Source organism: Dama dama, chromosome 14, assembly GCF_033118175.1.
Source record: "Dama dama isolate Ldn47 chromosome 14, ASM3311817v1, whole genome shotgun sequence".
Lineage (NCBI taxonomy): Eukaryota > Metazoa > Chordata > Mammalia > Artiodactyla > Cervidae > Dama > Dama dama.
Genome location: NC_083694.1, coordinates 62450600 through 62465735, shown reverse-complemented (window position 1 = coordinate 62465735; position 15136 = coordinate 62450600). Strand labels below are relative to the sequence as shown.

Genomic DNA, 15136 nt, shown 5'->3' with positions numbered 1-15136 from the left:
ACCATGGTACAGTAAAATTATTTCAGATTATTATCCTTCTAGGCAGCTGATATTCTGTACACTGGCTGCTCTGGCTAAGGAGCGAAAACCTTTGGAATGTCTAGATGCCTTTGGAGCAACTGGTAAGTGATAAAGCTTTTTTTGGAACCTCATTTTATCAAATCTGTACAGTATCTTTTCTTTCCCTTTATGTTTTCCTTGTTGTTGTTTAGCCATTTTGAGAACTAAGGGTTTGTTTTTATCATGTGAACCTGAAGAGATTTTTTTTTTCCAGTTTTATTGAGAAAGAATTGGCATACATTACTGTATGGGTGTACAAGTTTAATTAAGATGTAGAGCATGATGGTTTGGTTTACATATACAATAGGTTCAGCTAACATCCATCATCTCATATAGATACATAAGAAGAAAAAAAGTTTCTCCTTGTGATGAGAACTCTTAGAATTTATCCTCTACTTTCCTCTATACAAGTGTTACCTATATTTAATCATCATGTTGTACATTTCATCCCTAGTACTTATTTATCTTATAATTGGAAGTTTGTACATACTTGCTGGACTTGCTGTACAATATATTTTCTTAGGAAATGTATATGGATATCACATCAAGCAAAGTATTTTTATATAAAAAATGCAAGGCAAATTTTTTATTGTGGAAAATTTTCAAGTATATACAAAACTAGAGTGTATAATAAGTGAATTCCTTTATATCCATCACTCAGTCTTATATCTGTATTCCTGTGCACTTTCCCTCATTGCCCTGTACTCTGTCCCCTTTATTTTGAAGCATATCTGTAAATAACAGATACGTCATTTCATCTGTAAATATTTCCATGGGATCTGTAAGATAGTGAAGTGAAAGTCACTCAGTCGTGTCCAACTCTTTGTGAGCCCATGGACTGAGTCCATGGGATTCTACAGGCCAGAATACTAGAGTGGGTAGCCATTCTCTTTTCCAGGGGATCTTCCCAACCCAGGGGTAGAACCCAGGTCTCCCACATTGCAGGCAGATTCTTTACCAGCTGAGCCACAAGGGAAACCCAAGAATACTGGAGTGGGTAACCTATCCCTTCTCCAGCAGATCTTCCTAACCCAGGAATCAAACTGGGGTCTCCTGCATTGCAGTCAGATTGTTTACCAACTGAGCTATGAGGGAAGCCTATAAAAGATAAGGACTTTTCAAAATTAAAACCCATATACCATATCACACCTAAAAAATTAAAAATAATTCTTTAATATCATCAAATGTTTTGATAGACCTAATTATTTCATAATTTTTAAGAAATTTAAGTCAGAATCCAAAGACTATATATTTCAGTTGTTTGATAGGTCTGAAGTCTCTTTTTAATCTATATTCCTTTTCATCATTTTGTGTGTATGTGTGATAATTATTTGTTGATATAAGAGGTCATTTGTCCTGTAGAGTTTCCCACAGTCTAGATTTTTGCTGTTCGTATCATCATGGTTCATAAAACATATTCCTCTATTTCTGTAAACTGGTAGTTGGATGTTCAGGTTTGGTCAAATTCAGACAGGATTTTTTTTTTTTTTTGCAAGAATACTTGTTTGCAGCAGTCAGTAAGCACTTGGTGTTTGGTTGGTGTGTGTGTGTGTGTGTGACGCAATAAACATTGCCTACGTATTAGGCAATGAGATATTATGGTGAAATTTTAAAGACTGAGAACATTTTTCCCAAAAGGACATAACAGTATAGAAAAGATTGGAAAATGTAGAAAATTTCTAAAAAGCCACTTGTACCCTATCCAAGTTTTTCTTCTTAAAAGTTATAGGAGTGTATTCTTGGGAAGTTTGTACCAATAGGATGAAAGTGTGACTTAGCTCTGCTTAAGTTCCTCACCTCAGAGAGAAGTAGTGGTTGGAAGCATGGACGGTGGAGTCAGACTGACTGCATTCAAACCCCAGCTTTATAACGTGCCAGCTGTCTAACCACAGGAAATTATGCTTTAATTTGCTTATCTATCCAAAAGAGGGTACCTACCTTAAAATAATGTAAAGATTAAGGAAATTAATACATGTAAAGAAATTAGAACAGTATCTGGTATATAGCAAATATAATAAAAGTATTCAGTATCATCATCATTGTATTATTACAACTACTACTATCATCATCATTAGTAATGTGTCAGTGTAGAAATGGTAAAAGTGATGAAGTAACGATTTTAAGGTGATCACATCCTCTGAGTCGGTCAGATTTTAAATATGAATCATTTTTTTATTACTCCTTTTCCCACCACTATCTCCACACAATCCACTATGGATCTGTTCTAATTTTTCATTTATATTTTGACTCATACTGTTTTTCATTCCATATCCACCAATAGAGTGATTTTTAGCAGTTACATCTGTCTAATCTGTCTTGCATGCTGTTGCCAAACAGCTTTTCCTCTGAAACACTGAATTGATAATGTTACTCTTCAGTCAGAAAAGTCATGCATCTTAATTGCCTAGCGTTCAGCTTCTCAGATTGCAATTTAATATCCTCCATAATCTGATCACAATCTACTTTTCCAGATTTATTTCCCACCATTTTCCCTCACACAATCTTCCCCCACCCTTGTGTTTTACATTCAGTAACATTTATTAAATGTCTATCCCAGGTGGTTTTAGTGGTAGAGAACCCACCTGCCAGTGCAAGAGATATAAGAGATGCAGGTTCAATTCCTGGGTCAGGAAGATCCCTTGGAGGAGAGCTTTGAACTCACTCCAGTATTCTTGCCTGGAAAATCCTGTGGACAGAGGAGCCTGGTGGGCTACAGTCCACAGGGTCTCATGGAGTCAGACATGACTGAAGTGCCTTAACATGCAGCAGCATACCTACACTGGATACTATGTATATTTCGTAACAGTGGAGTCATTTTATTTTCTTTTTTCCCCCCTCTAGTTTTGTTGAGATATAATCAACATGTATAACATTGCATATGTTTTAGGTATACAACATAATGATTAGCTATATGCATGTATTGTAAAATGATCAAAAAAGTTTAAATCCATCTCTTCACATAGTTATAGATGTTTTCCCCTTTTTGATGAGATCTGCTCACTTAGTGAGTTTCAAATAAATAGTATTATTAACAATAATTTCCCTGCAGTACATTTTATCCCCAGAACATATTTCTGTTATAACGGCAAGTTTGTCCCCTTTGACTACATTCACTCAATTCTCCCATGCCTCTAGTCTCCTCCTCTGGCAGCCTCAAATATGATCTCCATTTCTGTGATTTGGGTTGTTTTTTTTTTTAGATTCCATGTATAATTTAAATCATACAGTATTTGTCTTTCTCTGACTTATTTCACTTAGTGCAATACTTTCAAGGTCCATCTGTGTTGTCTGAAGTGGCAAGAGTGCCTTCTGTTTATGGCTGAATGGTATTCTGTTGGGTGTATATATACCCCATGTTCTTTATTCATTCATCCATCGATGTGTACTTCGTTTGTGCCCGTGTCTTGGCTCTTATAAATAATACTGCAATGAACTAATCCTCTTTTTTTACCTGAAACATTAAAATTATTGTTTAGGAAGATCTTTTCACCCCTCCTTTTTAATGTGCCTTTGTAAACTTAAATAAAACTCATAGCAGTCATTTTGCTTGTTTTCCCTTCTCTAAAATGTAGATATTATAACTTATTTCACCAGCTTATCTTAAGAATAAGAAAATAAATGTAAAGACAATGGCACATAATAGGTGTTAATTTTTTACATTAATGAGGCATATGTATGGAGGTGGTCAATACTTCAGTAAATCGGGGGTTTTCTACTCCATATTGGCTAGGCTTGTGTCACCATCTCCCATTTTGCAGTGAATGTCCCTTATGACTCAAATCCAATAGGGATAGAAAACCTGTGAGAGGGCCCTCTTGGTTTCAATTGCTGTTGATCATTTGCTTACACATACAAAGTTGTTTTTCACTCACAGTGATGCTGTCGTGCAGTATTTGAAAAGCATTGGTCCAGGAACATTGTTTTCATATTTTGGTGTATTAAAGCTTCAGCAGGATGAATTCCAGCTTCCCATCTTCCTTTCAAGTAGAGTAACCCCACTGTTACTCATATTGTATATTGGATTTCTCTGTAAGATTTTGTTTGAAAAAAAAAGTATTCCATTGTAAGAAGAAAGGAAAAAAAATCCTATTAAACCCCCAAAAAAGAACATACATAGGTATTTTATTTTAACATGGATTATAGAACAGTTTTTTTAATAACTTAATGGAAATCTGCAGGATACATTTTCTTGTGGTAAATCTTCTTAAGAGGCATTTTGGTGAGAAAGTAGAATAAGAATTACTTTTGAAAATACTAAGATTTTGAAACATTTATTTCTGTTATTTACAAAATTATATTCTTTATTTTTATTATACTGTTTTTACTCTTCGTAATTTAAAAACCCATTTTTCTCCCAATTTCTCCTAAGGGATAATGGGATTACAATGGGCAAAACATCTCGGAAATGCAGTCAAGGTTACAATTAATGATTTGAATGAAAACTCTGTGACGTTGATTCAGGAGAACTGCCATTTAAACAAATTGAAAGTGGTTGTGGACAGTAAGGAAAAGGAAGAAAGGGACAATATTCTGGAAGAAGGAGAGGAAAACCTTGGTAATATTAAGGTGACCAAAATGGATGCCAATGTACTAATGCATTTGAGATCTTTTGATTTCATGTAAGTGAAAAATTTTTTCTGTCACTTTCTAAACTGATTTGGATTTTAAGGGAGGCAGGGTAGAGAGGGGGCTGTTAAAAATTAAGATAGTTTGTTATTGTTTATTTATTTAAATTAATACAATATTTTGGCATTGGCTTAAGGAATGCCTAAGAGCATTTTATAGCATTTGAAGTAAAATGCCTGGGGATGACAGCTTTTCTCTAAGCATGTTTTACTCTCATGTGTCTGAGATATCATATGATCCTTTCATTGCTTACTTTAAAAACATAATTATGTTTTTAAAATAGATTTATGAAGTACTTTTGAATCCATGGAACTTTATCATTAGAAATATGGCAATGGTATGATTTTGGATACTAGTATGATTTTAAATATGTCCATATTGTTTCTGATTTTAGACACCTAGATCCTTTTGGAACATCTGTAAACTATCTTGATTCTGCATTCAGAAATATAAGAAACCTTGGCATAGTATCAGTGACTTCTACAGATATCAGTTCTTTATATGCCAAGGCACAACACGTTGCCCGGCGTCACTACGGCTGTAATATTGTCCGAACTGAATATTACAAGGAGCTAGCTGCAAGAATTGTTGTAGCTGCAGTGGCAAGGTACCAAATGGCCAACAGTGTCCTTTGTATGTCTGAGTGTATGATAGAAAGAAAGAATACTGCAAGAAGTGCTTATTTCATTCTTCAAAATATGCACAAAATACAGATTCTGTATTTTGTATATGTGATCTTGATTTTCTTTTGAAATCTTACGTTGTATGTTAGAATTTTATTTAAAAGCTTGTGTCTAAAAACGTTTACTCTCCACTTTAAAATGTTATTTAAATAAAGTAGAAAGAAAAAATGAAAGTTAATTTCAAATCATTTTGTTTCAACAAACATAGGGTAGATATAGGGTGATAGCACCACAAAAAAGGAAAGCAAAAATTGATCTTAGGTTTAGAAATTATCATTATTTAATGTCTATTTCATCTTATCTTCTTTATGTAGTTTGAAAGAAATGATGGCTTATAAATTTGATTGTGTGAAATGATCTCACTTGTAAAACAAAAAGTTCTGTTTCTCATCAGACTTCCTAAACAATTGAAGAAAGGAAGACTTTTGAGCACCCATTTTATGCATAAAGTTATGCTAGAGGAATAGTAATAATATAATCTCAATGAATTTTAAGATTACAGATCATTACAGCTAACTCTGTCATTAACCCCAGCACCAGTTTCACAGCATTTAGATTGAAAATTCTTACCTCAGCAAAAATACAGATTATTAGACTTCGTAGACCTTTGGGATTATTCCTAAATAACTAAAACCTCTGATGTTCACTTGGTACATGCCAAGGACCTACTACTGTACATACTTTAAAATGTTTATAATGTAATAGCAAATTCAAAGCAGTACATACAGACTAAGTTAGTGTACAACTGTAGAGGGAAAACTGAGTACATAAATGGTGTATCAAGTAGAATTTAATACAAAAGTATATAATTGTAGTAATGGCAGGGACTTTGCTTATTCATTTTTTACTAGCTCTTCAGCAGCTAGCATACTTCCCTGCATATTTAGTACTCAGTAAGCATGCATTGTTTGGAACAAGCTTTTATTAAAAAAAAAAGTAGGTAAAAAGAAAGAAAGATGGTTGTGATGACAAGAAACAAAGGTGACATTAGAAGCCAAAGAATATTGAAAAGATATCATAAAGGAAAATGTGTAATTACTAAAAGCCTGCCAAGCATCCTATAATTTCTTGTGTTTCAGTTTGTGTAAAAGTTATAGTATATATCTTTTATAGCCACTTTTTTTATATCTTTTAAAACCACTGCTACTAAGAGTTAAATTTTTCTTATTTTCCCATAACCCTTCCGTAGTGTATGACTGTCCAAGTTGATATGGTCGATATAATGCCAAACAAAGGAAAATGATAAGCTCCCAAAATAACATAAAAATTTTTTTCCAGAGCTGCAGCCCGATGTAACAAAGGCATAGAAGTACTGTTTGCAGTGGCTTTGGAACATTTTGTGTTGGTTGTTGTGAGAGTTTTGAGGGGGCCAACTTCTGCAGATGAAACAGCCAAGAAGATTCAATACCTAATCCATTGTCAGTGGTGTGAAGAGAGAATTTTTCAGAAAGATGGTAATATGGTAGAAGGTAAATGCAAGTTTCTTTTGACTGAATATTGTGTTGAATTTATGTGTAAGCCTCCAATGAATAAGCCTTTATCACATCCCTAATTTATACATATTGTTGTCCTTTGATTTTAAAGATTACAGTGCTAACTTTATTTCCTATACTGGATTTCCTTTCATCAACAGACAAGACATTCGTGTGAGTTCATTAAAGTCATTTACTCATTATAATTTATGCTCTCTAGCCATGCCTTCTGTTGAAATGTCTAGAAATAACTTAGTTTCCACTGTCACTAATTTTAGGAACATTAAGTGCGATTACTTCTTTCTTTAGGATGTTTCAAATCATTAATTTTATAAAAATAATGGTCATGTTTCTGACTGAATATAAAAACCATCAGTTATAAAACTCATCCAGTAAATATTTATTGAGCCTCTACTATATGCCAGGCCTGGGGAATCAAGGGAAAAAGATGTGGCATGTGCCCTCATCACGCTGTTTCTGTTTTGCTTTTCTGGGACATAGAAACAATTGCCCGTTGTTTTCTGTTAGCTTCTTAGCATTTTTGAAATGCGGATTTTTAAGAACTCTTTATATAGTAGAATTTAACCCTCGTGGTATGATACGATAGTTAGAAATATTTTTTCTCATTTTGTCACTTGTGTTTGCATCTTTTTTTATTCTTTCATGCAGACATTTTCATTGTTTCTGTTGTAAAGTTAATCAGACGATTAATGGATTCTGCATTTTGTCTGTAGTTGGAAAAAGCGTTCCAATCCTAAATTATTCAGAGAAGGTTATGTTTTGTTGACTAGGTCACCTCTTGTGCACTTATTTGAGAATACCATATCTATCTTATACTAAAAACCCACCTGGATTTGAATTTGTTTTTAGATTTTCTGTTCTGCCCAGTGGTTGTATGTTCATGCGTTCATTCACTTCTACTCCTTTTAGTGTTGTTTAATATCTGTTAAGGCAGTCACTTCTCAGAGCTCTATTTTCAGAGTGTTCCGTTATTGGATCCTTTTTTTGCTTAATGAAAAATAAATAAATAAACCAGTTGGTAGTTTATCTTGACCACATGGAATTGAGGAGGAGATGTGGTTTTGAAGCTTCCTAAGAACCCACTATGCTGTTCTTCTGTCCAGGTACTTCTGCTACAGTGTAAATTGATGGTAGGAATGGAGGGCATCCTGTCATAATCCTTTGTTTGAGTTCTCTCTGGTGCTTTCTGATTTGTGCATGAAGCTGAGATGCCTATCATTTATTTACCCAGTCAGCACTTTGACTGTATCATTACAGTGCCTTCTGGCTTCTATTATTTCTGGTTAAAAGTTAGCCATTAGTTGTATTGTTTTTCCCTTGTACTTGATACTTAGTGTTTTCAGGATTCTTTTTGCAGCTTTCAGCAGTTTGGTTATAATATGTCTGAGTGGGTCTCTTTGTGTTTATCCTCTTTGGAATTCAGAGCTTCTTAGGGCCAGAGGTAACTGTTTTTTTTTTTTTTTTTAAATCAAATTTGGGGCACTATTTTCTTCTCCAACCTAAACCTTTATCACTTCAAACTGGATACAGATATCTTCTGTAACCTGCTAATCATGGATTAAAGGAGTTGTGTAATCAGCTGTTTCAAGTACAGTTTTCTAACCAATCCCTTTAACAGTTGTCCTAGAGCTACTCTAGTAGCATTCATCTTTGCTTTTTAGGTTCATATAGCCCCTAGGCTATTTCTGCCTTTAATATCTATTCCCTTCAGTGTGTTTTTTTCCAGTAGTACTCTCTCAGCTTATAAGCTTTCAGCAAGTACTGAATGATTGGAACATATGATGATGTATCTTCTTATTTGATAGCAATATTTAGGAATTATTCACAAAAATATATTTTTCTGTCATTTCTAAAGATTTAGAATAAGAGAAGCCAACTCTAAATGCCCAGTCCACCATCCTAACCTTGGTTTAAATGCAACAGAGTCAGAAAGGTTATAGAATCCACTCTGGCTTTTTAAAATATGAATTTCATAAATATCTTTGATGAAACTTGTGAAAGTTTTGGTCCTCCTAGATAAATGGTACAGTGGTTTCTTATCTATTTTTTCCTAATTTAATTTTTTTTATGTAAGAAATAATACACATCTTATCATCAGTGTTTAAAAGGATATCACTAATGTGAGTTTCACCTCAATTAAAAAAAAAACAACTCAGTGTTTCTTTTCACCTTGAACCCCAGTGTTACTGATGGTATTCCTACCTTTAAAATTATGAACCAGTTCTTTCTTACATAGAGATTTTTATCCTTTCCTATCTCACCATGAGTGTTTTACAATATCAGTAAGTAACTGAACTCAGATATACTCTGCTCAAATTTGATCCTGAATCTGTAAAAACTTAACATCTTTCCTTCTCCTTTAGGAGTCCTTCATGTTGCTTTCTAATTTTGGACTGTTACTACAGTGGGTTTTTTAAATTGTTTTAAAATTGAAGAATATTTGATTTACACTGTTAATTTCTGTTGTACAGCAAAGTGGCTCAGTTATACATGTATATACACTTTTCTTCATATTCTTTTCCATTGTGGTTTGTCCCAGGAGGCTTGATATAGGTCCTTGTGCTAAACAGTAGGACCTTGTTTTCTGTCCATTCTAAATGTAATAGTTTACATCTACTAACCCAAACTTCCAATTCATCCCTCTCCTGCCACAAGTCTCGATATCTGTGAGTCTGTTTCTGTTTTGTAGATAGGGTCATTTGTGCCATATTTTAGATTCCACATATAACTGGTATTATATGGAATTTGTCACTAGAGTGTTTTTTTAATCAAACATTTTAAAGGATTTTTGACTTAATAAATTACTATTAAGCAATATGAATTGTTTTCTGCATTGTTTATAATCATATAGGACTTACAGAGTATAAATGAGTGTTTCTTTCCAAAAAGTCAGATCACTTAGAATTTTTTATGTTTATCAATTTGTAGTATATAATTTAAAAAGTCAAATAGTTCTGCATTTTGTTAATAAAGTAATGATATATGCCCCACTCCCTAAAGTAACCAGCTATTAATAAAAATCTCACAGCTGTCTCTGCTAATGTTTAAAGTCTTTAATGTTTGGTATCTTCCCTATTTCTAAGCTATATTGCCTATAACTTCCTTTCATGAAGACGACTATTCAGCATCTCAGACCAGCTCAGTCACATGCATGTACTTCTCCTCTCCAGTGTTGGCTTAATCAATATTCAGTGTTCATATTTTTATAAATATAAAAACATTGTTTACAAGTTGTATTAGTTATCTATCTGTGTGTAACAAATTACCTCAAAACTTAGTGACTTAAAACAGCGTTTATTTTCTCAGTTTCTCTTGAGTCAAGAATCTGGGCATAGCTCAGCTGGGTCCACTAGCTAAGGCTCGCTCACAAGGCTGCCGTCAAGGTGTTGGCTAGGGCTGCGATCATCAAGGCCTGACTGGGGGAAGGACCTGTTCACAAGCTCATTCACATGGTTATGACCTGGATGTAGGTTGTTAGACTGCAGACCTGAGCGCTTGTTGGCTGCTAAGAGGTGTTCTCAGCTCCTTGTCAAGTAGTCCTCCTCACAGAATAGCAGCTCACTTCATCGGAAAGAACCAGAGAGAGAAAGGGAGAGAGAAAAAGAGAATATTGCTGTATTCTAGTCACTAGAAATGAGTCTCCAGATCCAGTGATCTCGCGTGCAAGAGGTGGAGATTATAGAAGGGCATGAATACCAGGATACAGGGATCATTGCTGCCTTTCTTAGAAGGCTGCTCCACAGAGATGAACCAGTTACACTGCTGTAATAACTTTTTTACTGTTCAATTACTCAAGTTAATTGTTACTATATATTTGTCACCTTTTGGGTGTGTATATACTTTTCACAATCCATAATACAGTTTCAGTGCTCCTGTGATTTTGGTTAAAAACAAATAACCTTTGGGTTTCATTTAATTCTGCTGGAGATAGTCCTCCTCCTCTAGTCTGGGTGGTTTGAAAAGCTGTTGCCCTAGGTCTTTTTAGACTCATAATGGAGATTTTCTTTGGCTTTCTCCTTGTGATGTACTTCCTATATCTTAAATCTTACGTATTTTTCACCTTTCCTTCTTTACTTTCTCCTTTTGAAGCTACACTTTTTCCCTTAGAAGGATTTCCTTAAAAGGATTGCATGGGCAAGTATAGAAGTCTAGGTTAGAAGTTGTTCTTCTTCAGAATGTTTAAGATGTTATTCCTTTGTCTTTTAGCCTTCAATATTGACAAGTCTGCTGCTGTTCTTATGAATAGTCCTTTATGTTTTTTCCTCTGAGTGCTCTTAAAATATCTCTTCTTAACCCACTATTCTAAAATAACTTCAGGATGTTTATGAATTCATCGTTTTTAATTCATTGTGCTGCAGTCTGTGAGCCCTTAAACTTGAGTTCTTCAGTTCTGATAAATTTTTTCTATTTTCTCTTTGATAATTTTTTCTCTCAAATTATTTCTCTCTTCCCAGAACTCAATTTTAGTTATATGATGGATCTTCTTGATTAATCCTCTAATTTTTTTTACATCTCTATTTATTTCTTTAGCAGTTAGTTCTTTATAAATTTCCTTGAGTTTTATTTTCCAACTTTCCTGCTTAAATTTGTCATACTTTGTTCATTTCCAAGAGTTATTTCATATTTTTATTGTTCCCCTTTTAATAGTATCCTATTCTTGTCTCAGAGATGTGAAATCTAATCTTACCTCTGTTATACTATTGATATAGTTGGGTATATTTTATATTTAGGGGAGGATAGGTTTTTCATTTTGCTTATTTTTATATTGTTGCTATTATTTTGTTGTTTTAGTTATTCTTTCCTAACTGTTTCTGGTTTGCAATTCTGTTCTTGTCATAGTATATCGCAAATGTCTAGTAGTTTTCCATGCTGACAGTTATGTTGAAGTTCTTGGGGCAGGGCTTATAAACTGATAGGTTTTACTGTATTGAGAAGGCAGCCTGCCTTTTTACTACAAGAACTCCCAAAAGATAGTCACTCACTCTGTATGTGTCTCTTCTCCTGGATTGGTATGTACTTCTGCAGAGGAATCTTGCAGTCTTTTATCAACTTTCTAGGAACCATGTTGGGGAAGGAGACTGGAAGGTCTTGGCATTTGTGCAGACTTTTACTTAGTCCCTTTCTTTTCATGTATCTCCTCACTCTTAACTGTGACTAGTGCCCCTGGTTCCAGATCCTCTGTGGTTCAGCCTGACCCAAGATTAACTTCCTCTTTTGGATGGAGAAGACACAGAAGCCTAACTGTTGATCTTAGAGAAGATCTACAAGTCTTAAAATTTTAAAATGAAGTCTGTTTTTTTGTTTTTTTTTTTGTTTTGCATTACCACCCTATTTCCATCTTCAGAGACAGTCAGTACTTTGAATTCTCAAGCCTTTTCAGGTCCCACAATGCCAGTGGGCTTGCTGTTTATTGGTAGCCTGGCTACCTATTTCAGGCTCGGGCGTTAGCTTTTTCTGACCTGCTAAATCCATTATCTCCTTGTGTATCTGCTTCCCATTTCTAAAATTTTACTGACATTTCTCATCATCTTGCTGTCTCGTCTCACATTTTATTTATCTTTGGGGTTTGAATTTTATTCCTTTGTTCTCATCTTAATAATGCTTTAAGAAACAGAAGAGATTCAAGTATGTGTTCAGTCCATTTCATTTAAAGTCTCTAAATAGTTTGAATTCCTCATCTGGAATTACCTTCGTGGCTTATTTACCAATGACATAGAAATAGTAGTTCTTTCTTTCTTCACACCATCATTTTTTTCTACTCCGTAACTTGAAATGATAACCCTGATCCCTGAAGATGCTGATGCTCATCAGGCACTAAGAAATCCTAGGCAAGGGTCTTCAAAAGAGACATAGGTTTATATGATGGGATCATTTTGCAAAATACATCAGGAAATAAACTGAAAAATATTTGTGTGCTGCCTGTGGTAAGTTGGTACAACTGACAGAACCATAAATATAAATCACCCTACTTTGGGTAATTCTGCCTGTAGTACATATAATTTAATTATTTAATGGTTTCAGGGAAGATGTCTTGAATGTGTTTGTATAACATTTGCGGAGCATCATTCTCAACAAAGCTAAGGTCAATGATAACCACACCTTCTTTTAAGGCTGAAAGGTAGACCTAGGAGCAAACAAAGAAGGAGGCCGTTAAGTATAGATACAGCTGTGAATTATGCCACTTAATTGCATTGAATCACAGAGTGATATCAGATAGCAAGAGGCTCTAGACCCATGCCCCTACTACCATAATCCTGAGTTCTGGATTTATCTAGGACCCATTGATCAGATCAGGCCATTCCAAGAAAGTGAATGATCAACCCAGAAATGGCCTGGGGGAACTCAGTTGGAGAAAATCTGATTTAAAATGACTATTCTGAGTCTTAAGTGAACAGGAAAGTCCATGGTAGAATATCGTGCCATTTTGGAAACTGAGAATAGGTCTTGTACCTCCCTAGTCACCTTATGATTACATCAGAGCCCTCATTGCTCTTTAAACAGAATTAGTTTCTTCTAGCCTACATGTCTGGGACTGAATATGCATCAAGCCTAGGGAATAGAGTAATTCATTTTCTCATCCCAATTACAGAAGAATTAACTTATGGGAAATGTCTTTATTTTGATGAATGTTGGTTATATGGGTATGTACATTTGTTAAAGCTCATCAACCTTTTCACATAAAATGTATACATTTTACTGTATGTAAATTATACCCCAATCAGTTGATTTTAAAATATGGATAGCTTGTGAAATTTATAAGGCTTTCTTCTGAAATTATTTCAGGTAGTATAGTGACTAAAAACTATGCCTCTAATTTTGACATGGATTTCTGTATCTTTCTTAAGCTTTAATCATCTGATCTACATAACTGAGATCTTAATACCTGCTTCAGAGAGTTTTAAGGATTAAATTTTTTTTAATGCATATGAATGCATGATACCTGGCACATAGTAGATCCTCAGTATATTGTAGCTGCAAATTATTGTTTATATAACAATTACTACTGTTTACATTGTCATTTCTCCTTTGATTTCTTTTTATTACCTTTTCACAGAAAACCCATATAGACAGCTACCCTGTAATTGTCATGGAAGCATGCCTGGAAAGACAGCAATCGAACTTGGACCTCTGTGGTATGTGCCTAAGCATAGTAATGTATTCAGAGTTTATGCATGTGTTGATCTGATTGCTGACTTTTGATTACTGTGGTAGAAGACAAAGAAATTTAGGTTCAATATTTTAAAAAATATAGGTAAATAAATACAATTCTTTTCCCCGATGAACCTGAGGTGTTTTCTTTGCACATTTTTCTATACCATTATTCTTCCAAGTTTGTGACAGAGCTAAGATGCAGTCAGATCAAAGAGAAGCCAAACTAATCTGCAAACTAAATAATTCATTCCTGCATAGTAAGGATGAGGCTTTTTTCAGCTGATAATTATAGAACTAGGGTATGATCTTAAAATGATCACTATAACTTTTTATAGACCAGTCAACTAATGTAAAAGTTCTTTGAGGAATTAGTTTTAAGGAAGAATGGCATGTTAAAGTAAATGTCTGCTTTTGTATTAGGTAAAGCTGTTTGTTTATATGTGACACAGCTGCAAATATTTAACGTTGTGTGTGCTTTTTGCATCCTTGGTAACTAGTTATTGTGTTTTTCATGTTTGAAAGTTGAATTGCTTTTACTCTCAATCCTTCCCATAAGCTGTTTGTTACTAGAGATTCTTGGAGAAATTTGAGATTGCTAATAGCATTGTAATAAGAATCATTGCAAACTTCAGCCTCGCTACTTTATAAGGCCAAGGGTTAGTCATTACTAAGTCTAAAAATTAACTTAATAGTAAACATATTTGTGCTGATGCCCATTATTTTATCTTCAGGTAAATACTTTTAGATTAAGAATGACCTGGCCAGCCTTACCTTCTAGTACTCTCAATCACCAGCAGTATGTTGACCCTACTCACTCTTGGAACTGGGAAAGTTAAGAGTAACAGTTAAGAGTAACAGCTAGATCCAGAAAGATCTCCTAGCCCACCTCCTCCCTTATTTTACCAGATGAGAAAATGATGGCACAGTGTATTTAAGTGTTGGATGAAACTGATCCCTCAGGATTTAGTTAGTCGCACACAGAGAGCCAGAACTCATTTCTTTTTTTTTTTTTTTGACCTTCAAGACCGAGTTCTAAACAAAGAACTTAAGGTTTTCTCACTTAAAGCCATTGTTCATGTCTTTAAGCTCATCCAGAGTCTCTTCTCCTTTCCCTTCCTCTAG

At 34.4% G+C, this 15136-nt stretch overlaps 1 protein-coding gene across 3 annotated transcripts in view; it reads left to right on the top strand.

Moving 5' to 3' along the window:
- Positions 1-15136, top strand: part of TRMT1L (tRNA methyltransferase 1 like) — a 38192-nt gene that overhangs the window by 14047 nt on the left and 9009 nt on the right. For all 3 annotated transcript variants that reach the window (XM_061160933.1, XM_061160932.1, XM_061160931.1), the window contains 5 exons: positions 43-122; positions 4430-4679; positions 5081-5293; positions 6648-6838; positions 13917-13995. In XM_061160933.1, coding sequence (XP_061016916.1) covers positions 43-122; positions 4430-4679; positions 5081-5293; positions 6648-6838; positions 13917-13995 — 813 coding nt within the window. The remainder of the gene's footprint in view (positions 1-42; positions 123-4429; positions 4680-5080; positions 5294-6647; positions 6839-13916; positions 13996-15136) is intronic.